This window comes from Actinia tenebrosa, unplaced genomic scaffold (assembly GCF_029948245.1).
Source record: "Actinia tenebrosa isolate PJP-AT-01 unplaced genomic scaffold, QUT_ActTen_1.0 PGA_scaffold3__52_contigs__length_22856419, whole genome shotgun sequence".
NCBI lineage: Eukaryota > Metazoa > Cnidaria > Anthozoa > Actiniaria > Actiniidae > Actinia > Actinia tenebrosa.
The window spans coordinates 6,298,368-6,323,954 of NW_028292580.1; the positions used below are offsets into that span (position 1 = coordinate 6,298,368).

Genomic DNA, 25,587 nt, shown 5'->3' on the forward strand with positions numbered 1-25,587 from the left:
GCTAAAGTGCAATTCTGCTGTGTTTTAAATCATTAATATTTTCCTATAATATTTGAGTGTTTCGAGAGATATGCCCCTTTTTATTTAAGTCAAAAACTCTTTTGTGTATGTGCAAATTCTCTTAAAGTGGGACGTTGATCAAAAATTTGACTTTTTTCAACACGTTTTCTAAAAGCATACCACTTGAATTAGCAAAGTCTATAACATTTGGCAATTTTAATAAAAGAAGCTGAGAAATCCTATGTTTCATACCTTCGATTTAATGTGTCTTTACTAGCTAGCTTTTATACTTGATAGATGCATGATTGTTTACGGTTGTTTGAGAAGTAATTTGTAGATGTCTCTTCGGCTTTACCTTCCATTTCCGTTCTTTATGTCTTACATGAACTGTATTTTCTTCCGGAAAATTGGTCGCACAACTAAAAACAAATTAGAAAGCAGCACACAGCACTCAGAAAGTAATTGTTGATATCATACCTAGGCCACTATTACGATATTTTTAATTGACGTACCTAGTTTAATGTTATTTATTTGTTTTAGGCTTTACTAACATGCAAGAGCTCCGCGTTTTGAAATGCCAGTAGTATAGGGAATGGGGGTTCCAGCGCAATCTCAACACGGGCAAGACCCGTGTCAAAAATCCACCTACGGAAACAACCCACTCCAAGTGTGGTTGGGGGCAACAGCGCAAATATGTTAGTCTATATATGGAGTGCGAAGAATGTAAGAGAACTTTTAAGAAAGAAGCGGATTTGAAAAAGCATTTGAAAATGAAGACGAAGTGTATGAGCAGTTATGATTGTGGATGTGGTAAGAAGTTTGAGACTAAGGTTAAATTGTTTTGGCATTGTCAGGACTGTGAGTACGACTACGACGACTTAAAAAGTGCTTGGTATTAGGTATAAAATATTTCCTATTATATAGATGGAATCCCAAAGCAACTTCAGCACGGTGTCAATACCCGGTAACGGTGAGATTGACGTTAGACAGTTTTGGCGTCAGTCAGAAAGGAAGGTTAAAAGGACTCTCCGAAAAGGTATAGAAGAATTAGGAGCCCTGAAAGCGAGCATAATGGTAGAAGTAAGTTTGTCAAAAGACGAGGTAATGACGACAGCAATGTTGCGATCAAAGTCGTTAGTGATATTAGAATCCACGAATCTGGATAGGTCACTCAGTGAAGCCTTAGAAGTAATAATGGAGTCGCTGTCTAACTACACGAAAGAAGGATCGGGTTGGACAGTAGAGGAGGTTGAAGGAATAGAGATAAGTATAGCCAGGTACGTACCCATACGAGGGGGGAGTTACGTACCGCTACCAACGTGGGTAGAAAGGAAGAAGGCTATTGTAAACGTGAAGAATGAAGACAATCGATGCTTTATGTGGGCAATCAGGTCTGCACTGTATCCAGCAGAGAAGGATCCCTGTAGGACAAGTAAGTATCCCACAGATGATTTAGAGTGGGATGGTGTGGAATTTCCCATGCAGTTGATAGACATCCCCATATTTGAGGAAATAAACGATCTAGCAATTAACGTTTACGGAGTCAGAGAGCAGACGATAGTACCGTTAGTTCTGTCAAAAAGTAAAGGAGAGCGCGTACATTTATTCTACCACGGCGGACACTACTCATGGGTTAAACACATTAGCAGACTATTCTACAGACATACTAAGCACAAAGGTAAAAAGTACTTCTGCGACTGCTGCTTGCTGTCATTTACATCCTTAAATACCCTAAAGAAACACGATGAGATCTGCCGCGGAGTCGAAGAAGTGGCGCAACGGATCCAGATGCCCACCAACAAAGAGCTTTCATACGCAGACCATCAAAAGCAGATGCAAGTGCCTTACGTGATATATGCAGACTTCGAAGCGTTGATAACTAAGGAAGAGCAGAAACGTGGCGCCACGAATAAGGTAGGATTACACGAGATCTGCTCCTTTGGTTACATAGTAGTCAGATCAGACGGTAAAGCAAACCCTCCTGTGATTTACCGAGGTAAGAACGCAGCTAATGAGTTTCTAGAAGCATTGCGAGAAGAGGAGGGGGAGATTAGAGAACAATTAAGACGTCCAAAGAAGATGGAATTTACCAAAGAGAACCAGGAGGCTTTTAACAAGGCAAAACAATGCCACATTTGCCAACATACGCTTCTTCAGTTTGGAAGACGAGCCAAGAAAGCGTGGGATGAAGATGGAAAGTATCTAGGAGAAGCTCATTTTAAATGCGGGAAGTATGCTAAGAAAGGTGAGAAGCCGGGAAAGCCCTCCACGCACTGCATTCACTGCCACAAAGCATTTGTTGAGGATTTCTATGTGGATAAGGTTAGAGATCACTGCCACATCACGGGTAAATACAGAGGTGCGGCTCATTGGAAATGTAATATAAACTTCAAAGTAGACCCAGAAATGGAAATACCCGTATTCTTTCACAATTTAAGGGGTTACGACAGTCACTTACTTTTACAAGGAACAGACGGCTCCGAAGTAAAGTGCATACCCAACAACAAAGAAAGGTACATGTCCGTAACTGTAGGCAAGCTGAAGTTCTTAGACTCGCAGCAGTTCATGGCGGACTCCTTAGCAAACTTGGTTAAATACAACACGGAGTTCCCCATTTCCAGTCAATACGGCGCGGAAAGGAAAGGAGTCTACCCATACGAATACATGGATTCCTGGGAGCGATTCGAAGAACCCCTACCACCCAAAGAGAGATTCTACAGCACCCTAAACGAGTCCGGTATAAAGGACGAGGAGTACCAGCATGCGTTAGATGTGTGGGAAAAGTACTCCTGTGAGAATATGGGAGAATACCACGACATGTACCTACGTTCAGACGTAGTGCTGCTCGCAGATGTTTTCCAAAGCTTTCGAAAGATGGCAATGGAATACTACGGGTTGGATCCAGCGAACTTCTACACGGCTCCTGGGCTTAGTTGGAGTGCGCTTCTAAAGAAGACAAACGCGCAACTGGATCTCCTAACGGAATACGACATGTACCGCTTTATGGAAGACGGTATCCGCGGCGGTGTTTGTGGACCCAGCAGACGTTACGCCCGCGCAAACAATCCCACGGTGGAGTACGACCCGGAGAAGCCAACCACATACATCTTCTACTTAGACGCAAACAACCTCTACGGTTGGGCAATGTCACAGTACTTACCTGTACGCGACTTCGAATGGGATAACATAAAGCCCATAGAGTTTTACCTAAATGTAGGTAAAGAAGACGACAAAGGTTACGTGCTGGAGGTGGACCTGGAATACCCAGAGCACTTGCACGACGAACACAATGAGTTCCCATTAGCACCAGAAGCAATAGAAATACCATTTAAGCAGCTGAGTCCGCTGCAGAGGGAAATGTGTCCTGGTTACAAACCCTACAGGAAGCTAACGATGAACCTGATGGACAAAAAGAAGTACGTGGTGCATTACCGCAACCTGCAGTTCTATGTGCGCCACGGCTTACGCGTGAAGAAGGTTCACCGCGTTTTGAAGTTCACGCAGGAACCATGGATGCGCTCCTACATTGACTTTAACACGCAAAAGCGTACGCAGGCAAAGAATGACTTCGAAAAGAACCTGTTTAAACTAATGAACAATAGCGTATTTGGTAAGACAATGGAGAACATCCGCAAGCGCGTAAGCATAAAGATAGCCAGCACCAGAGAGGAAGCAGAAGCATACGTATCACAGCCTGGATTCGTTAGATACGTAGAAATGTTAAACTTCTACGTGATTCACATGAAGAAAGCGAATCTATTCCTGAATAAACCCGTATACACGGGGTTTACAGTGCTAGACCTATCAAAGCTGCTCATGTATGAGTTTTACTACGACAAGCTAAAACCGAAATACGGTAATAAGTGCCGCCTCTTATACACCGACACCGATTCCTTGATACTAGAGGTGCAGACGGAAGACATTTACGAAGACTGTGTTCCCGACATCGATGAATACGACACCAGCGATTACCCACGCGACCACTTCCTTTACTCCCCTAAAAACAAGAAAGTAATCGGGAAAATGAAGGATGAGATGAAAGGAAAACCCATCGTGGAATACGTGGGCCTGAAACCCAAGATGTACAGCGTGCTAAAGCTGGACGGTGTAGAAAAGAAAGCTAAAGGCGTAAAAAAATACGTGGTTAAGAAGGACATTACGCACGAGTCCTACTTAAAGGTCTTGCGTACGCGCAAGGAACAGCGACATAAAATGAACAGCCTGCGCAGCTACGGACATCAAATACACAACGTTACACAGGAGAAGGTGTCACTGTCTGCATTTGACGGTAAGAGGTGGATGTGTGATGATGGAGTGCATACGATAGCATTCGGACATCACACGATAAGCAGTTCTTCCATGACGAACCCACGTGTGGGGCCATCGTGAAGATAATACAAGATGGGCTGACCCTTCTTAGCTATCGCACTTCGGATCTGGTAAGTTTCCAAAGACCAATTAGGATCCGTAGCTCTTTTGGATCCTCCTTCTAATTCACCCGGCTCATAGAGATATCGAACCGTGACATTACCTAATCTTTTTTCATGGGGGAAGACCGCCCTCGAACTTCTGACGAAGGACTTGTGTTCCACGTGTTTCTTTTTTATGGCATCCTTGGGTTTCATTCCCGTAGCCCTGGCCGCCTCGTTGTTCAAAGCCGCGACGACCTGGGGGAGCCTCTGAGTCCATTCTCTGTTGCGTTTGGATGGATCTTCCAGCTCTTTCCAATACTGGTACCCAAAGAGACGCTCAGCCAAGGTTTTATTAAATCTTTCGACGATGCTCTGACCCCTGTGGTACTCAGCTTTGGCTCTCCTAATTTTAGTGTCGTGGTCTTTCAGGGTCTTAGTAACCACGCCCATGAACTCCGTTCCCGCATCCACTTGCAGCAGCTTAGGCCATTTCAAGACGCGCTTATAAATCCTACCTAGGGCTTCTGCGACTTCCCCAGAATCCTTGCTGATTATGGGTTCGGCGTCCTTGTATCTGCTTGCGATATCAACTACGGTCAAAGCGTACCTATAGGTCTTTCTTCTCACCTTGTCATGTGGTAAGAAGAGCAAATCCGCCTGATGAACTTCATTAGGGGTATTTACGGTAAAGCTGGGCCTGGGAATGTACTTGGGCACGGGAAGATAAACCTGCCAGAGGGTTTGTTTTTTCAACCAGTTCTTAGCCGTTTCTTCTGATACCCTGGCCGCGGTCGCGAGTTTCTTGATAGCTGACGCTCCTTTCCAATAGCCTTCAGGCCCATAGTAAATCCTTTTGAGTTTGTCCTCTACGCGGCCCATTATATGAATTCCAAGACAAGATTGATCTTACGTCCGTTAAAATCCACCGTCTTTCCGTCCACTTTAATGGTGATGTTTATGCTTTCTACCAAATTAGACAAGTCATAGCTCAAAGAAATGGGAGTGTATTCCACTGGGTCAAATGGATTACCTTTGGGTAGAAACTTGGATATAAGAGAAGACTTTTCTCCATTGTTGTAACTATGAACCAAGTCGCAATAGACTTCGTAAGAGGATGCGACTTTCCATTTCACATCATATGTACTGCCGCTATTTATCGTGGTACTAGTAAGGCCCAGGAGTTCTACCAATGAACTGTCCTTTAAATTAGCGCTTCCACTATTTTTCTTGAATTTCATTTCATGGGGTAATCCTGTGGTAAGAGTGTATCCATGCTTCGCTAGCTCCTTAGCCAGTGTTATTGGGGTGTAATGGGAATCTGGTATTTTTGGTTTGGTGCCGGAAGTTCCGATGACAAAGCCATTAATTAAATTATACCAAGAATTGTACAAAGAGCAACTAACCAACCGAACCTTACAGGCTTTGATGGGGGGATTCAGATAAGTGGTAAAGTTATTCTTGTCGCTTTCCAAAAAGACGATCATATATTACAGGGGACAAGTCCCCTTCGTTAGAGCAGATACGCCAAGGCCACGCCTCCTGCCAGCCCTGCGACTCCTACAAAGACCAACTCATTGTCTTTTTGTTTCTTAGAAGGCTGGTAGTAATTCTTGAACTGAGGCTTTCTTAACCCCGTTAATGCCGCGGGGTGTGCTTGCGCATAAAGTTTGAAGGCGTAGTCTGTGTTTTCGAAGTTCTTATCCGCCTGCATCTTGTCTTGGTAGTTCTTGTCCAACCAATCCCTGTAAGCTTGTCTTTTTTCATTCCAAGCTGCAACGTCCCGCTGATATTTCTCCAGCGCTAAGTCGTGTCTCTTCCTTTCGGCGGCCAAATCTCCGCTGCGATCACCTCTAACTAATCTATCCAAATATTGACCACCATAATTAGCTCCAGTGAATGCTAAGGCTGCAATAACTCCACCTGCGACCACGCTAGCCATTTATACATTAGGGATGTACTTTTCCTTCCGTAGGTAATCCTTTACCATGATAGCCCCGCCAACGGCAGCGGTCATCTTAGCAAAATTAGCGAAGCTCTTGCTTGGGTCTTCAGTAAAGTCTTCTTTGAGCACTTTCTTACCTACCCAACCAATACCCGCAACGATGGAAGTAATGATAGCTGCCTCTTCAACAGTTTTCAACAACGCAGTCGACATTATATTACAAAGCGAGAAGGTTATTACTCCATTTCAGGGATCTTACTTTTTCTAACCTCCACAGGTGCGTGCACGGGCGCGTGATATGTTGGTGGTTCTACCTTTTTCGTAGCCCGCCATTGTAAGTAAAGGCTGCCTGCTGCTATAACGACTCCTAACGCGCCGATGACGTACCCAGGATTAATGAAGGATTCCTCTTCTTTTTCCTCCACCTTTTCTTCTTTCTTTGCTTTGTTCTTCCTGTTCATCTCCGCGAGCTTCTTACCGGCAGCAACTCTGCCTGGAGATTTAGCCTTGGTGATTCGTCGCTCCTCTACTTGGGGGGTTTCCTCCGCCTTCGATTCAGCTTCACTCATTTATATCTAAGGACTTGAAGGAATTGATAAGTACTTAACTAGGTACTTGAGGCGACCTGGGTAATTCCCGCGAATGACTTGACTAAGTACTTGATAAGTCACTTGCAGGTACTTGATCAGGTACCTCAGCAAGTGCTGCCTGGAAGACCTTTTCGACTTCTCTGTCCTTCTTGAAGTCCTTCCAAGATGTTCCGAAGGAACCTAGTACCTCCTTCAAGTCGACATGCTGAGCTACGTGCAAAGCCGCAGAGGCGACTGCCATTAACTTACCGCACTTCAAAGACAACCACCCACAGGTTATCTTAAGTTCTTGGGATATGACATAGTCATCTCTTATGTCCTTCTGTAGTTGCTCCACGTCGTCTATGGGCAGTGCAAGTCCAAGCAATTTAGTGGCAAGTCGGATAGCGGAGTCTGCTACGGCGTCCGTGGTCTTACTTGCGAGGGCAGCCTCGTACCTCTTATGGAACTTCTTAACCTCCTCTTCTGACAGCTTATTAACCTGCTCATGGGTAAGTTCCTTACCTATCATTTCTTTACACTTCCCAGAAGACACAAGAATGTTAAGTTGTTCCTTGAGGTTACTTTCATCTAACTGTGTGGGGACTTCATCTATGAGCTGCTCAATGTCCATATATGTTAACGTCATACGGAAACCTCAAAGAGAAGATCATTTTGGAATGTTGGTGCGTTTTTAAATGCCGCATGTATTCGTGCAGCTGTTCCTTGCTTATCTCACCGCCGTAGTCGCTTAAAATGGTTTCCAGGTCAGACTTGCTCGGAGTATAAAATACTACGAGAGAGCCTATGTTTTCCCTAAAGGGCTTAGAGACGCTGGTAAGCTGCTGGGAAAGCAACCAAACGCTAATGTTGTCATGTCTGCCGCTAAAGGCGAGCTTCACTAATTCGGAGGTGCGCCTTTTTACGTCGTCCCCACAGGCAATGTCATCCAATATGAGGAGCGTCTGTGTATCTTTAAGGAATTGCTTGTGCCAGAACTTCAAATGACCAGATAACTCATTAGGGTCTAAGATGTCCACAAAGAAGTCGTCATCGTTCGCGCCTATACCAGTCCAGGTGCGGTTGTTCACGTAGGTGGGGCATAATAGCACGATGTAGTCGAAGCGGTATCTAAAGGGTCCTAATAGCTGCTCCACGACGAACTGGGTCTTTCCGCAGCCGGTGGGTCCTACGATAAGAGCATTGCAAGGAATATGGTTTGGATCCATTTATATATAATGGAGCCTCTGGAAAAGACCATCGCCTACATGCAAGATAAATTAGATACCATTAAGATGCAAAGAGAAGAGATCGATCGATTACGGGAGCGCGTGCAAGAGCTACACGAAGAAATGTGCAATCTGAAGCGCACAGAGAGGCTTGCTGCGCTCTGGACAATGATAGGTTGGGCTAGGGATTCCCTTAAGGACTTCATGCGATACCCTCTGTGAATATATATATATATATATGGACTGCATTACATCTGAACTACCTGCTGACTGCATTGTCGTTACCCCTCCAACGCCAAAGCCTCGTAAGAAACACAGCTGCCGTCACTGTAATAAGGTATTCTCTGAAGAAGACTTCGTTGGACATTGGTGTCCCGCGGATACTAAAGCACAAAGGACTTTAGACGACGTTCGAGGAGGAGACTTGGAAGAGTAAGAGGTCGCAAAGAAGATCTTACTAAGCCCCAGCAAGAGGAATTAGCATAGGTCTTCTTTCTTATTGTTATTTTGTTAAATACTGCAAAGAGGTCTCAAGTAAGGGTCTATTTTTTATCGTCATTTTGTTAAATTACCACAGATGATATCAAAGAATGGTTAAGATGATGTCGATGATCTTACTTTAACAATTTAACAATAAAGGATAAGACCTACATCATTATCTTTTGCTGGTTTTAACAATTTAACAATAAAAAATAAGGTATATATAATGAAGTGCGTGCAATGTGATAGAGCTTTTAGTAGCAAGCAGCGACTGCAATACCATCTTTCCAAGAAAGTCTGTCAGAAGACCGTAAGTACCCTTTGCGGTGACTGCGGTAAGGAACTGTCCACTGTACAGGCCCTACGATATCACCGCGAGAACAGAGTCTGCCTCAAAGACCGTTGTCTCCGTTGCGATGAACCTCACTTCGAGGAGAACTGGCATAAATACCGCTGTCGTCGTTACCACCTCGAAGATGTCGTCTGTGAAACCCACGGAGACTTAGCCGAACGTTGTTGTCCCCACGAAACCTCCCGGGCGCTCACGCGACGTAAGAAGGAAATAGACCAGACCTTCGTATGCTTTGACGACGTCGAGGGCGTGAGATGGGAAGACAGGGAACACTGGGACGGCATTTGCGTCCGATGTGGCTGTCTACGTAGCGGTCAACATATTTGGTGTTGCCTGTACGACGGACCCAAGCCCTTAGACCATTACCTTGCTGTAAGAAAAGCATGGAAAAATGAATAATATATATATATAATGTTACCTTACATCGCAGCGTTCGCAGGAGGAGCCTTAATTACCATATCCACTAATTACATGACAGAAAAAAGGAGGTCCGCCGAAGCAGACCAATACCTAACCGCCCACGAGGATGACTAATCACACAGAGGATTAGCATCCACCCTACGTTCAACGTCGAACTTCCATCGCCCGTTAACCTTACCATAGCTGCGTATGTGCGTGTACTCTTCACCTTGGATTACATACCGCACACAGTCAGGTGCCCACAGGGTACACTCTTTCCCTTCGTATTCGAGGATCAACCTTAAACGGCTGATGTCTTCGAAAACGACGTAATTTTTTATTTTGTATGTGATGCCTTGGACTAATTCACGCCAGTGCGTCTGTTCAATGATCATTATATCTATGAAATATTCTTTGGTGAGTCCTTAACGCCTCCTGCGTCTTAAAAGCCTTAACACACCAAGGACAAGGTACACGAATACCTTCTGCGTAATAGTCGATCTCCCTGCATATAAGGTCGTAATCGTTGCACACCATGGTTAGGTAACCATTTGCCTCGTATTGTGCGAGTAACGCCTCTTGTTTAGGTGATAATACGCCGTCACCCTTAGGTGTCTTCAACTCCAAGCATAACCCATTATACTTTTTATGTGCATTAAGAACTAAGATGTCGGGTTGCCCCGCCTGATACCCTTTCTGCCAACATACTATCCTTTTGCTAGCTGAGTCCTGTAGTTCTCCAAGACCTGGTGCGAGCAGTAGGATAGGGTGGAATCGACGTATGTAGTTTACGACCTTCTTATGCAGGTCAAATTCATTTTCTATTTTGAATACCAACTTGTTAGGACTGTCAAAGCGCCGCTCTATTTCATACTTACCTGTTTTCCTGAGGGTAGGGAGAACGTCACCTAACACCCATTTTCTGAACTCCTTAGCTACGGACTTTTCAGATCCGAATATTAACTCATAAAGACCCATTTCAGTGATGTAAACGGAATGTGGTTGCGCATTAAGGGTGTCAGTCAGATTTACACCCTTTATAGACCTCAAAGTTACCTTGTTTTCCTCTGAGACGTGATCAGACGCCGCTTTTCTGGAATTTACGTAACCCAAGGCATCAGCCACGGACTTTGCTTTGAAATAAAGTTTATCGCCTTGCACTATGCATTGCAGTTTGGTGTTGTTGTTTTCAAATACGCGAAGCATTATATACCAACGATATTTTTATCAAAAGGATGAGTGAGCACGAATCAATAGGCAACTCTCTTTAGCTGATTCATTTCTACGCTCAGTTGCGCGTCTGAGACTACGAAGATATACGCGTTGATCTTAGTAGTGTCGCTGGCATGTTTGGTGCGCTTGATCTCCAACGTAATGCCGTCCTGAGTATTTACCAGGCGTAAACCCTGACCATGTAGGTCTTCGTCGTTCGTTGTACGCATGTCGATCCACAGCGCATACTTATCCTTAAAGAATTCCTTTGGACCAATTTGGTCACCAAACTTACGCGCGACTTCCCGGTACATGTCCTCGGGCTTTATCCCTTGTGAGTAAACCTTATTAGGCACTCCGTTAATGCTAACGCCTACGTTAGTGATGTTAGGATTAAAGAACGCCTCAGAGTCACGCAATCCTGCCGTGTATGTTTTTGCAAACAGTAACATTACCCCTGTAAGGCTGCGTCTGGGTAGGTTAATGCTTTGGTTGATGACCTCTTCGACGTTGTTCGTGAAGCTGAACGTCTTGTACATCACGACGTGATCGTAAAGGAAAGCCTTCCCGGCGCTGTATTCCATACCGGCGCTACGTGCTAAGTCTTCGCTGTATACCGTTTCATACTGCAGCTCTAAGTTAGTAACGGAGTATGGGTGGACGGCTGAGGAACTTACGTCCTTTCCCTGCAGGATGTTCGTAGTGTCTGCTAGGGTTACTTCGAACTGCAGCTCGCTTAGCTGCCTTGGGTAGTATGCACCGTGGTTCGTGATAACTTCGAAATCTAATGGAACTACATGCTTAGTACCATAAGCCGTCTTTATTTCGTCTTCTCCTGAGGCGCCAGAGGTTGCGCTTCTTACCTTGCGTATGGCATCACTGGCGATTCCCTGCTCTATCCTTTGCGCGCGGTCAAATGCAGTCAACCATAAGTCTTTGTACGTGGTATACAAATCATACCTGTTCAAGTCCAGCAAGGATTCCCCGGCGAACTTTACGCGTATTTTGGAAACGAGGTTTCTACCCACGTTATTGACGACGTAACGCACGTCCACAGTGTTTGGTTGTACTGCTAGGTCAAACCTTAGCGCCAGGGTGCCAGGAACCAACACTAGGTTATCCGTTAGGCGGGGCACGCCTACGTACAGCGTTTCCCCTGGCTTTGCGCTAGAAGGCGTAAAGGTGACCCGGTGAAAGGTGCGTTCTGCCTTTAGTCCGCCAACCTGCTTAGGTAATACGTTGGGATTTAACTTTGAGCTTATCATATATAATGGAAGTAGAAGGAACGGATTTTGATCCCACCACCGAAGAAGGTCAAGTCGATATTAACGACGAAGAATACGAGTCTTTACTACCTAAAACCAACGACCCCACGGAATTCCGAGGTAACATGGTGCGTCGGTTTGGAAAAAGAGTCCGCGCCGGCTGGATGGCTTTCCTAGACAAATACCGCACTAAGAACCCAGGCAAACCCATACCAGAATACATAAAGCTCGATAACATCGACTTTGGTAGTAACACGATGATGAAACCTCCTAGGAGCAAAACCGCGGAAACCAGCTTTGGTCCGGACGGCAACATCCCCGAAGCCCCCGGCGCTGCATGGCTTAGTAGGGTTCAGGAACAAATGGACGAATCCATGGAAGAAACCCCGGACGACTTTGATAGGATCAAGGAAGAATTCCCAAACTGGGATCCAAACAAAGTCCAAGTAATGTTTGACGCGGATAACGAATGGGGCAGGGAAGTCGTAGTAGCAAGGTTAAATAGGTCTAATGCTCATCCATATGTCATCAGGGACATAAATGGTAAATACTACGCAGATAAAAATATTCCTCCAACCCTTAGAAAGACATTAGGAGAACCCAACTTACCCGAAAGAATGAGAGAAAATAGTGAGAATATTGACGAAGCCGTCGAAAGAGTTAAGACCATAATGCAGCGGCAACAAAAAGGTCTTGAGGCGATAAGGGAAGTAGAAGAGCTAAAGCAAGCGATGGAGGAAAGGGAAGCAGATTACATACGGCAAAACCGACTACTCCTTGATGCTCAAAAGAGAGAACTTGACGACAAGAATCAACGCATATTAGAACTTAGAGAACAAAGAGACATTTCTCTTCGCGAAAAAGACAGCGCCCAAAGGGCATTCAATCTCGCCCTGCAAGACCTGGATATAAGCAAGGAAGAAGCCAAGGACTTACGTACCACCATAGAGGGTTCTTTGGTGGAGCGGCGGCAGTTAGTTGCTGAAATCAACATTAAAGAAGAGCAAATCCAGCAAAGAGATCAGGCCATCGAAGACCTGGAGGGGCAAATAGAGCGGCAGCAGGAAATAATCAATGACCAAACTCGTCCCGAAGAGGAAAGGGAAGCAGCTCAAAAGGAAGTAGAAACCCTTCAGGAAAGAGTCGCGGAATTACAAGCGCAAAAGGACAACCTGGAAAGAGAATTGGGACTTACCACCAAGGAAAAGGTAAAAAGAGCTCTGGTGAAGTATGGTATTCCGCTGGCATTTGCGGTTGCTATTAGCACCGTAGTAGGAGTTATCCTATCCGCGCTTAAGGCTACAGGCGCGGGCGTAAAGAAATTAGGCAATGGACTAACGGACTTGGGGAAAAAGATGGCAGCCGGTCTTCCTGGGCTGCTGGGTTCGGTTGTTTCCTTGGCACTTAGGGCCGGCGGCGAACTGTTGAAGTTCGTGGGCAACAACATTTGGATCTTGGTTGTCGCTATTGGAGTGGTACTCCTGAAGAAGATGAAGGCTTAATCTTATCCTTGTGTATTACTGGTGGCTTATCGTCGTCGGGCGCCCGAGGCGTTCTCGACTGGGGATAAGTAAAGATAGTATTCGCACCGCCTTGATAATGCGGAACTAGCGGCAGCACGCTCATGGTGCTAATGGGCTTATGATTCCAAGTGGCATCAACGGTAGGTTGAGATGTACCGGCAGCATTTATTCGCACGATGCCTCGTTTTACTACGGTCGCACCTCCATCACTGGGACGAATTTGCAGCTTCGCATATTGGCAGCTAGCTATCATGTGGAAAGACACTGGAGTTATATCTTCTGGGCTTCTCGGATATGGTTCACACGAAAAATGGGTTGAATGCCTAGCATTATTTTTTGTCCTGTAAGGCAACAACGGATGGTTATTCTCATCAACGATCCTAAAACCGGCATTGCATGAGTACCCCGCAGTAATGCTAATAGTGCACATGATCAATCCTAATCCCCCAACCTCTACCCACAATCCGGTGTCATGCCATTCGTCGTTTACGTAGTCCTTCTCCTCCAAATAATAAAGAAACCAATCTTCCTTTGCGTGTGGATTCATATATTTAAAGCCTAACCACCGTAAGAGTGCTAATGGTGGCGTGATTATATGGCTGGTTTCTTTGATCCTCTATGCTATTTACCGTGACCTTTCCCGTGTCGTCTACTCTTATTTGCAGCTTTACCTTCCCATGGCAATCAGCAACCATATGAAAAGTCCAAACCGATAGATTCTCGGCGCTGCCGGGGTTGGGCTCTACGGAGAAATGCGCAGGCTCCCTGTTGTTTGTCTTCGCGCGCATAGGCTGCAGTACGCCATTCTCATCCAGGAACCTGAAGCCCACGTTGGCATGGCCGCTCGTGCCAATGCAAATACTACAAAGGATTAACTTCTTTCCTGAGTAGTTCAAATTCACGGACATCCCCGTGACATCAACCCAAGATGCTTGGGTATATTTTTTCTCGCCTGTGTAAGTCGTATAAACGCAATCTACTCCAGTTACGTAGGGGTTGTTCATCGCCATATATAATAGCTCAGACCAATGCTTGCAGCGGCTAAGCCGGCTTTTAGTAAGTTATGGTCATATTCCTCAGGTATCGCAGGTAGGACCTTCTTTGATGGTTTCTTAACTGTGGGTAGCTTCGTTTCGTGTGACTTTTTTGGCTTCTCTACGAAGTGAGGAATGTTCCTAAGAGTGTCAGAGTTCACGTCGTTCACCCCAAACTTCATATCCTTAGTAGCTCGCTGCAGTTTGTTGTTGTATCCTACTACAGAACCAGTATTTATAGATAAATTACTAGGCATTAACCAACAACCCGGGGCTACTGCATAGTCCAACCTCGCCTTAGAATTTTGTATGGCTAGTTGGTAACGCTGTACGCCCTTGCTAATGTCGCCCTCCAAGATTGAACTTTCAAATAAGATCAAGGCTTCGGCTCGCGTTTCTTCTGCGGCGCCAGTATTTCCGATTATGCTGGATCGGGTGTTTACCTGAGCTCCAAGGATAGAATACACGTAAGCTTCTATGCTGCGGTTTAAACGGGCAAGGCCGGCTTTGGTTAGTCCTTTACCTTCTGGGGGGTATGAAATTAAGATATTGCTTTGTTTGCTCGTCGTTGGTAATTTTGATAATCAGTGGATTAGCCCCTGCATACTTACCGCCCTCGTCTTTGAACAAAGGTCCGTCTCTAACTTCCTTAGTGGTCTTAGCGTTTGGTTCAAAGAAGGTGCTACTGTCGTGAGTTTCTTTGTGATACCCAGTGTTCCATCGTAGATTCAACGCATGAACTTCCTTATCACTTAGCTCGTGTCCACCAATCCCCCAATAAGCCCAAATATGCCCCAGACCATTGTTAGCGCCGGCAGTGCATCGGAAATCCTTCCCTACAACGTCAAACTCCTTACAAAGTCTGTCATAAGCCGGCACGCTGTATTTATTATCTCTTGGATAAAACGTGGCATCTCCCGGCAGCGCAATAACACCCATTTCATGCAGTATTCTTCTAACCGTGAAGTGAAAACGAAACATAAATATTGAATTCTTCATCAAGCTTGCGCTTACACCACAGCCGCTAGTGGCACACCAAACTGCAAAGTTTAGTTGCTGCGGCCAATAACGCATGTTAGGACCACTTAACCATTCATGAGATTCCTTAGCGGTGGTATGAACAATGGGTACGTCTTTGAAGATATCCCGCACCTTTAACGGAAAGGAATGCTTGTTAGAAATCCGCATGTTCAACGTTAAATCCAAGCTTGGGTGTTTATCAAATGAAACTGCGGGTATCGGATAAGTACTGGTACCCAGCAATAATTCCTTTGACCAACTGGGTTCAACATGCGTTGGCGCTGGCGTTGGCTTATGCATTGGCGAATGCTTCAGTTGATCGTCTATTTGATTAACCAGCGTAGGCTTCAAATCCTCGTTGCTGTACATCCTAGAGCCGTTATAGTAAATACCATCGGGTCTTCTTTCGAACTTACTGGGGTCTGCATGTGGAAACATCTTCCTAAATGCTCTCCAATTCCAGTAATCCCGGTTGTCGTGATGTGGCTGCTCCTCAATATCATTCCCAAAAGCGTCGTACATTAGTATATATAATGGATGTTATACCATCAGCACCTCAGTTGTACCCAGATGTTCCAAACTATCACACCACAGCACCAATTGAAAACGCCGAGAACTTTCGTTCGAATAAAGCGAACTTAATCTTGGCTTACTTGGAAGGGCAGGCAAAACACTACGAAAAAGTCCGAAAAAAGTATGCTAGAGCCCGAAGCATATTACATAAAATCGCGATAACTTCCGGCTCCATGTCCGTGGCTTTAACAGGCTCTGGCGTTGCTACTTCGCTTACTGGACCCGGAATAGTCGTTGGCGTTCCTTTGGCCAGCGTTGGGGCAGCCTGTGGTATTATTTCGGCTGTTGCTACGGGCATTATGAAGCAGTTGTCAAGCAAAATATCAAAACACGACACGACAATAGCTCTGTCAAGGGCTAAAGTAAATACGATCACTGACCTTGTCTCAAAGGCTTTGCGTGACAGAAAGATAGACGACGTAGAATTCTCGCTTATCTTAGCCGAAGAGGAAAAGTACGAGAAATTAAAGACGGACATAAGGAATAAAAAAACAGTCGTAAGAGATCTTTCCGAGGAATCTCGCAAAAAGATCTACCAGGAGGCAAAAGAAGAGCTTCAAAGAAAGCTTGCTCAGTAAACATCTGCTTTGAAAAAAGCAAGACAGGATTCTATTTGCATATTGAACGCCGGCTGTCTGGTTCATATGCAAATTAATTTCACAAATCTATTTCACAAATGTGAAACGTTTTCACAATTGTGAAAGAAAATTGTGAAGGTTTTGATTGACTGAAAACATATGACGTAATCGTTCACTATCTTCTTGGAATCCATCCTAACAGGGGGTGGTTGGGGTCTATCTTGTAAAATATTTCGTAAATTACGTCAGGGTAATAAGGAATATCCTTATCCAGCCGACAAAACATCCACTCGGCTTTTGTCATATCAGAAACCTCGGGAATAGACTTACCGGTAATTTCAGACAAAAGATAGGGAATAGCTTTGTAATATTTCCCTAGTTTTAATTTTTTCAATGTCTTCCGTAGACTTTGTGGGGTTGGCTCTTCTAAATGGTCTATGATTTTCTTCTTTACTTCGTTGTCTAAATATACCGGTCGATAACCTTGGATATGACTCATCCAGTCCCTAAAGTATTTTATTCTTTTGTATGGCGTCTTCTTACGACCTCCGTTGGAATAATATTGTTCCCTGGTAGCACAAGGCACGGCATTACGAATATTTTTACCGCACTCGTAACACTGTGCTGACGTGTCGTCTTCTATTTGCATTTTCTTACCACAACAAATATACTTATTTGGTTTAGTAGGTACAAACTTGGGTTTCAAGCACTTTACACAGAAATCATAAACAAACTCTTTACAATCTTCGCACTCCATATATAGACTAACATATTTGCGCTGTTGCCCCCAACCACACTTGGAGTGGGTTGTTTCCGTAGGTGGATTTTTGACACGGGTCTTGCCCGTGTTGAGATTGCGCTGGAACCCCCATTCCCTATACTACTAATGCCAGTGTTTAACGAATATCCTGTGGCACAACCGCATGGATGGCGCCATGGCCACTGTCGGTACTTGGTTCATCCAAACGTCAAGATAAATCTAACTTTTGAAATTACTGAGACTGTTACGACTTCTCTGACTCATCCTTTTTTGGTCTTTTGTTGTTCATTAAGGCCGGCATACTTCGTGTTTCGGAGGCAAGCTCCCTCGTTTGTACTGAAGCTTTTATTGCCGCGCAACAACCTGGCTCCAGTTGGCCAATCAAATTGGCTTGTTTGTTTCATCCACAATTAATTGCAATCTCAATTTCAAAATCGCGTCCGAAAAAAGAGTCGAAAATGAAGCATTCAGTGAATATAATAAACGATAAAACAGATCAAAAAAATGGAAGAAACTTCTTGGAGTGTCACCAATACAAGATTAGTAATCGACCTCTACAATAACCCAGTACTCTATGATAGAAAGTGTGAAGACTATGGAAATCAAGTCGCAATGAAGAAAGTGTTTTTACCAGTATTAGTCAAATTTAAACAAGAGATTTCCATCGAAGACAAAAAAGGCACACAATTTCGTTTTGGAAGTATAGTGAAAAATTGTAACCCACGACTTCGTATCTTTTTGTAGTCGTGATCGTGTAGATTGAAACTTTAGATTGTAAAAAATCGGAAATCGACTACGAGATGGTCACGCCATCACGTCTAGTATATGACGCTTGTCATCATAAGGTGATAATCCTATTTTATTCATATTAATTGTATACAATTGATGTTTATAACTACGTTGATAACTATGTCCATAACAAAACTGACACTTTCTGTATGAAGAGCGGGAGAACCCGATACCATTTTTTTCACTAGTGAAAAATATCGTATAGCCAATCACAGTGCTGATACTATGTTTTTCACTAGTGAACAAAAATCCTATACTCAATAGGATCGCTTCTCGTTCGTCATGTGATTTTTATCAAATGGCTTGCGAGCATGTAAATCTCAATACTTATATAACAAATACAGTGTGTTGCCCTAATTCCGGACGGTTTTGTAATAAATTGCGATATCTTTACTGAAAATTATCGTTACAATAAGATATTTTGCACGGACATAGATTTGTATATATAAAATACTGTCACCAAGAATCTGGTCTTTTCAATGATGATTTCAAGCGATTTTTAATTCTTTTTCGAGGAGATCAAACTGCCCTTATTCCGGACAATGGGCCCTAATTCCGGACACAAAATAAAGCAGCTTTATTCTTTACAATTTATGAATGTTTTGACCTAATTTTCAACCGATATGATAATGCTGTTATTGTTTATTATTAATAGAATGCGAGAACTTGAAATTGGGTTTCCTGTATTCCTGAAATAGACCATAATACAAATGATGTAATTTGAGTGTTCTCGTCGATCGACTTGATTCCGCGGGGTTTTGTTTTCATTGTGGTTAAAGTTCTCATAATTAATGCAGTGATAAAAGGATATCACGAGTTCAAGACTAAGCCCCCGATAGGAATGAGTCTCAAGGTCACGAAAGAATACGGGAACAAATACGATGAGCATGCATGTTTGGTTTGGATTCCCGAGCTAGAGACGATTCCACGGCACCTGTGGGACATAGTTACAGATGCGAAGTTCTATCGTCCTGCTTTTGGAAACTCTTGGAATCTGACGATATTGAATGCATCAAATGGTTGGTATTATGTGAAATATTTCATTGCTTTCTTAGCGATTGAACTTTAATTGCTAGTTACAGTCCACGTGCCTGGCTAAACAGATTCATTGATTTCATTACAAAATCGTTTGGTATGAATAAATTGTTTATCACTGCTGTTGTAACATTTTTGGTAATATTACTAGCATGAGAATAACTACGCTTTGAAAACCATAAAAAAACAACTGAAATTATAAATTTGACCAAGATAATCAGCGCAAATCAGGCAAGCTAAGTACAATATGTTCATAGTGAATACGTTCGTCCGGAATTAGGAACACTTCATTGAATTTTAAGAGCATCTTTGTATAATTCTCCTACACTTCCTAGAAACCCTTGAACGCTTTCCTACCACCTCCGTGTAACACAGTGGTTTTACTTTAAATCCTACTAGAAATTTATGTTTTAGGATTTCAATTTGCAAAGAAAGCGCACTTTCAACTTCGACCTCTAATTCGAAGCACGTTAAAAACGAGTATTTTGGAAAACAGAATATTTACCTACCTTTATGGAATATTCGATTTTCCCGCTCGAAAAAGCCACAGGAAACCCACAATTTGTGTCACACAAGGAAAATCATAAATACTTAATTCCGTAGCGTCACTTTATCTAATTACAATATTCGTGGTTTTTTTTTTTGAGTTTTAAAGGAAAAGTGTCCGAGATTAGGGACTGTCCGGAATTAGGGCAACACACTGAACTTAAACCCATCTAAAAACGAAAAACTTGTTGTACTGATTTATGGTTTACGTGTTAGTTTGCTCCGAACAGGAAAACCTTTTCACTTTCGAGGTTGTGGCTGGAAAAAGATTACATGTACTATGCTAAATGATGATGATATTACATGATTACACCTGATGAAAGATCTTGCAGCTAACATTATGGGGTATGATTATCTTCCATACTATTTTGATAAAAATAGTGGTGTTAAATGTGCTCAAGATTTGGTACCACACGCCATTTACAACCATGAACAGTGGGAAGCAGAATATGGTCTTAAAATGAAAGAACATCACTACATGACAATTGGCAATGAAAGTACAGAACCTCCAGTCAAACAACAGTGGTACACAAAACATCAAACTGGAACAAAAAAGAATGAACAATCCTTGTAAAATCAATGACAGCCCTAAAGTGATTCCTTCCAAACCTAATGGTTTCCAACTTGAGTCTCCAGTTAACTCCTCACCTCCAACTTTGCTTCAGAGTTTAACGAAGAATCTGATACATCATTATACATTTGGAGATGCATTTGTATGTTTTTCTTGCAATTTGAAATAAACTTTAACATCGACATTTAAAGACTTATTGGTCGCCAATTCTTTAAGAGCCTAGAATCTTTTCCTTGCTTTTCTATCAAAGTGATAAGAGCTTGTTGCTGGGTATTCGAGAGAGAGCCTCTATCAAAACCACTGTTGAATCTGTTGACCATTAACTTTCCTAGTTTGTTCCAAAATATACAATAAAACTCTTTGGTCAAGCCATCGCTTCCTGCACTCTTTGAATTACCCATTTTCTGCAGGGCTGCTAAACATTCCTCTACGGTCAGATAGCCGTCACATCTGCCAGATTCTTCGGGCGTGAGTTTAGGTGTTTCTATATACAGTCAATTCAAAAAATGTTGTCGACCAACTCAAGCCTACACGACTGGACCGAAAGGAACTCTGGGAAGTAATCATTGAAGCCGAGTTGACTCCATAATTTTATCTGACTAGTTATGCCTGGTTTACAGCACGAACCTTCGTAGGCGAGCGGGAAGTGTTGAAGGATACGTTTTTTTAATGCCTTCATATTTTCGGAATTGTGAACTGAATCATAACTACTTTGTTTTTCTTTCCCTAAACCCAAAGACATGCATTTGATGGATTGTTTCTCGCCATTATTATTTTATTACTAGCGGGAACGATTTTCAGTTTCCTTAAAAGACATCCGAGGTAAATTTCACTTAAGTTAATGAATATTGTATTGGATTATCCTCAAACTGTCAGCCTTGGAAAACTTTGTCGAAGAATCTTCCAAGAACAAAACTAGTCCCTGGGGGTGGTGGTGAGTTGTGTACAAAATTCCTAAGTGGGAGAGTATACTCGCCCCAAAAATAAATAAATGAATAAATAAAAAATGTAGTGCATCACGAATAAAAAATAATTGAAGATTTTTTCCCCGATTTTATTTTTCCTTTCTTATTCATTCAAATTGGGCTACCTTTTACTTTCGTATCGGGAACTCCGCTTTTAGGCAGTGCCTAAATATATATTATCATTAGTGGAGCTGATTGACTTGCTACAGTGTTTATAGCACAGAGAAACATTCGCCTTTTTCTTATTCAAGTAATGCAAAACCTCATCCTGGTGTAACTGTTCAAAGACATATACACTCTGGGAGTTGTAGAGCACTTGAAAGGCAAAAGAAACACTCAGCTTAATTCGCCTCGTGTTCTTAATCATATGAGTACAGAGGCAAGCATGCACGGTTTACGTGTTGTTTTATTCTGTTGATTTTCAGGTTAATTTTTGCAGAGCTAGATCTTTTACAGAGAATGGAGAAAACTTAACTGATTTGTCAAATCCAAAAGAACGAAAGAGATTCAGGCAAGATTGGTCGTTAATGCTGAAAAAAGATGTAAGAGCGTTTTCATGATTGATAAATGTTAAACCGTTATTTCGGAATAGAGTGTGAGCAACTATGTGACTCAAAATCCCTTGAGATGTAAAAATAATGAAACAGCCGCCATCTTGATTGATCTAAAAAAAGAAGCTAATGGGGAATGCTTTGTTCAGTATCGTCAACAAAGATGGCGGCAATGACGTAACAGCCGCCTGCTCTATACCAATCAGTGATGCAATAGAAAGTGCGCGCGCGTCCGTTGTGCTCTTGCAAAGCATTACGCACGTTCCTAAGCAATCAGAACGCGAAATTTATATTAGTTAATTAAAAAACGTTAGTGTGATCAGCTTTACATCAAGTGTTTGCAATGGCACAAGTAAGCTAAGAATGTTATCAGCTCTTAAATGAAATCGACGAAAAGCACAAAAGCAGGAGAACTTTTAAGGATCAAAAGAATGAAAAATCTAGAGAAATCATCACCAGCCCTGTACTTTAGTAGGCACAATTTTCCACTGTCTCCTATTTAATTAAGAGATTGCGACATTAAAGAATTATTTCAAAAAAATATTATTTCAGATTATTTCAGAGTGACTGACTGAATTGAAACGAAGTTGACAACAATGATTTAAAGATAATATAATTTGATAAACTTCAATAGAGCGATTTCAACGATGCTTTCGTTTCGAAAAAATGTAGTAATTATTAAGTGATCGACACTTCGATGTAACCGCTTTCGTTTGAATATTCACTATTGTTGGGTGAAGTTAATCGTTTTCATTATATTGCGATCCTATTCAAATCACACAATGGTATAAATAAAGAAAGAAAATAGTTTACCCAGAGTCTCAACGAGCAAAAAACGATTTTAAGAGCTATAGTACAATTTCTTACAAGCAATTTCTCCGTCATGGATTCAAATGTCTAAATGTTGTAACGTGGCGTCACTAAGCATTGGAGTGCGATGTCTGTGGTGGGTGGCAGCCCCTCAAGTGCGATACTGGCGTATCATTATTATGTTATGTTAATTCACCCTTTTCTTTTATCTCAGGTTTCTGCTGATGATTCTTCACATCCATAAGCAGAAAGCACTGCCATTGCAGATAAACCGGTTGCTCAAGTTGCGACACATGATGAACAAGATGAAGCACCAGCAGCAAGCACTTTCATCAGTAATTGAATTAAATTAGCACACACAGCTAGTTCACGTATTTTATTATAGTTATTTAGTGGTGCAGATCGTGTTATCAAAGAATCATCCCTACCGGAGCCTACAATAGGCCCTTTGCAGCTAGTGGTCACGTGCTTGGATACCGCTTAGCAACACAAAACTGGAGTGCAAGCCTTCCAGTAAACAAAAGCTCTAAGAGGTCAAGCACGCGTGGTTTTATACAATAGTTTCATCGTTCAAAACGCTTAATCCTTTTGCCCTATCTACAAAAACAGTAAGATCATCTTAAATTCTCTCCTTTGGACTCGATTTTTGGTTCGAAGTAACAATATTCATCGCGTTATCGCGAAACATTTGTCACCGCCGGCCCGCTCGACGGCTGAAAAACATGGCGACTTCGCAAGGTATGTACTTCAAAACTCTCCTTTTTTTTGGTTTCTTTTCAATTATTGGACTTCTAAAATCTCTAAAATAACAGTTTAGATTGTAAATGGTGATCGGTTGTAATTGGACGGCATTTAATGGCCGATTTGTTTATTTTTTGTGAGAGTGATTCCACGTCCAAAGTCAAGACTAACCCATGTTTACGTATATTCGCTGTAGATGTTAGAACTCCCGACGAGCCATCACATACCAAGAAAAATTCTTCGTCCTGATATTTTTATAATTTTGATTCAGTGTTTTTCCAGCAAGCAAAGGACAAAGTTGATAATTTTTTCTTCAATTACTATTTACATTAATACACTAAGATTTTTGTTGTTGTTCTCAAACCATGGCCAGATTTCTTATGATAACAAATATTATATTATTGTAATAGTTACAAAAAGCAATCTAAGACACATGATAAACCAACCTGCATTAAAGATTATCTAATGGGTTATGTAAGCCACATTAATCATACATTCACCAACTTTTTACAGACACTATGCCTCATTATTACCACTGGCTAAAATAAGTGGGCCTTGAAAATTTGTAAGGAGGCAGGCTACAGTATATAACTGATTGACTGAACCTAAAGTGGACAATGGCACATCTGAATCAAAAAAGTGGTACTCTTTGACTCTTCTTATTGCCCTCTCAACATGAATTCTAAGACTTGCTATTGTCTTTGTTTTTTGAACATCTGCAGCAGAGAATTGTTCCTGACTTTCAAGAAACGGAGGAATATTTAACTCTACCCGCTTCTCCCTAAGTAAATCTTCAATGTCAAACCCTTTGTCTGCCATGACTGAATCACCAGGTTCTAACAAATCTAGAATACCGCTGCACCTTGTGATTTCCTTATCACTAATCCCCCCTGTGTAAAGACTAGAAACGAAGCTAATAGCTCCATTAGGGGTAATGCCTATCAAACCCTTGAGTGTAGTATTACTCTTATAACTAGAATAAAGCTGCGACTGAAGTAGTAGGGAGGTAGGTGTTTGAACAAAAATCTCTGTACAATCTAAAATGACGCGTGTGCTTGCATAAAGCCTTTTAAAACCTTCTGGCATAAACCTATCAACATCTTGCCTTGAAGGCCAGATCACTTGACTGCCAAGAAGAAAATACAAAAAATTAGTCCATGTGATCAATTTCCTGCAAACTGACGATTTATGTATTCGGAACCTATGAGCTAAATCCTGTCCGAATAGACCTAGTTTGAGGCGTACACAAAACATAAACAATTCATCCACAAGAAGCATATTTCTTGAGTCTGGTCTACTTTCTCTTTCTCCAGAGGCATAACAATATGTCATTTGTGCAGCACATGGCTGCAAAAACTTAAAAAAGAACGGAATATGTAAGTAGGATGGGAAAAGAGCTCACTCTATTACTACTTATTTTTCTAGGATAATTGTTTAGTTTTTCTAGGTCCACAAGTTTTAAATTAAAGAAAGGTACCTTTTGAAGTTGATTTTCTATAAGGCTTTCAGTTCGAGCAAGACAAGGATGTTCTGTACTCTAATAAACTTGGAGGATTAAATCCAAGGAATCCGCCATATTATTTCTTCAAACGTCCTCTAAGGCTTGAATTTAGATATCTGGTAACTGTCCAATGAAACTTGCTTTAAGATCTCCACAAGTTTGTATTGAAAGTTAAGGTTGTGAAGTTGATTATTGGCATGAAATAGGCCCTTGAAATCCTTCCAAAAATAATGATGTTGCCAGATCTACTGTTCTAAGGAAGTCAAATAAATGGTATTCTACTGGTGATGTTTTAAAACAAGGCAATGGCAACTGAGACACCATGAAAGAGACCCAAGGGAGTACAATAAAAGGAAAATGGAGTACTGGGAAACAGAGATAAAAAACAAAAAGAAATGTAGTTAATGTCATAGTCTAACAATGCACTTCTTTTGTGTGACTCCACGAGATTTCGACAATGTCTCGTCTATTTGAGCGCTAATTAAGGTGGTTGATATGGACAAAATGCATGTCATTTAAGGAAATATTTCTGAAAAAATATAATCTACACATTCATAATTATTCCATAGACACGTTCTACAAAATTTTTTTTTTCAAAAAATGCAATTGAAAGTGTGAATTTTCACAGCTAAGGTGTCAAAAAAGCACAGAAAACCCAGAGCATAAAGACGAATTTCTTCAATAAATCTCGCAAGGAAAGTAATATTTCTCGACTCAAATATTGTATACA

The 25,587-nt window shown here is 42.2% G+C and overlaps 1 protein-coding gene and 1 long non-coding RNA gene across 2 annotated transcripts in view; one reads left to right on the plus strand and one right to left on the minus strand.

Annotated features, from left to right (window-relative positions):
- LOC148908305 (uncharacterized) overlaps positions 1 to 25,587 on the plus strand; it is a 188,228-nt gene that overhangs the window by 133,276 nt on the left and 29,365 nt on the right. The gene's annotated exons all lie outside the window — the stretch shown is intronic.
- LOC148908320 (uncharacterized) lies at positions 8,399 to 17,455 on the minus strand. Its single transcript, XM_089034755.1, has 2 exons — positions 16,919 to 17,455; positions 8,399 to 9,354 (listed from the first exon to the last, which is right to left on the minus strand). The coding sequence occupies exons 1-2, from the start codon at positions 17,343 to 17,345 to the stop codon at positions 9,347 to 9,349; spliced, it is 435 nt and encodes a 144-aa protein (XP_088890881.1). The 5' UTR covers positions 17,346 to 17,455; the 3' UTR covers positions 8,399 to 9,346.

Excerpts from the sequence above, each read along its gene's own strand:
- LOC148908320 (XM_089034755.1), bottom strand. The coding sequence starts at position 17,345 with ATGGAGTGCGAAGATTGTAAAGAGTTTGTTTATGATTTCTGTGTAAAG.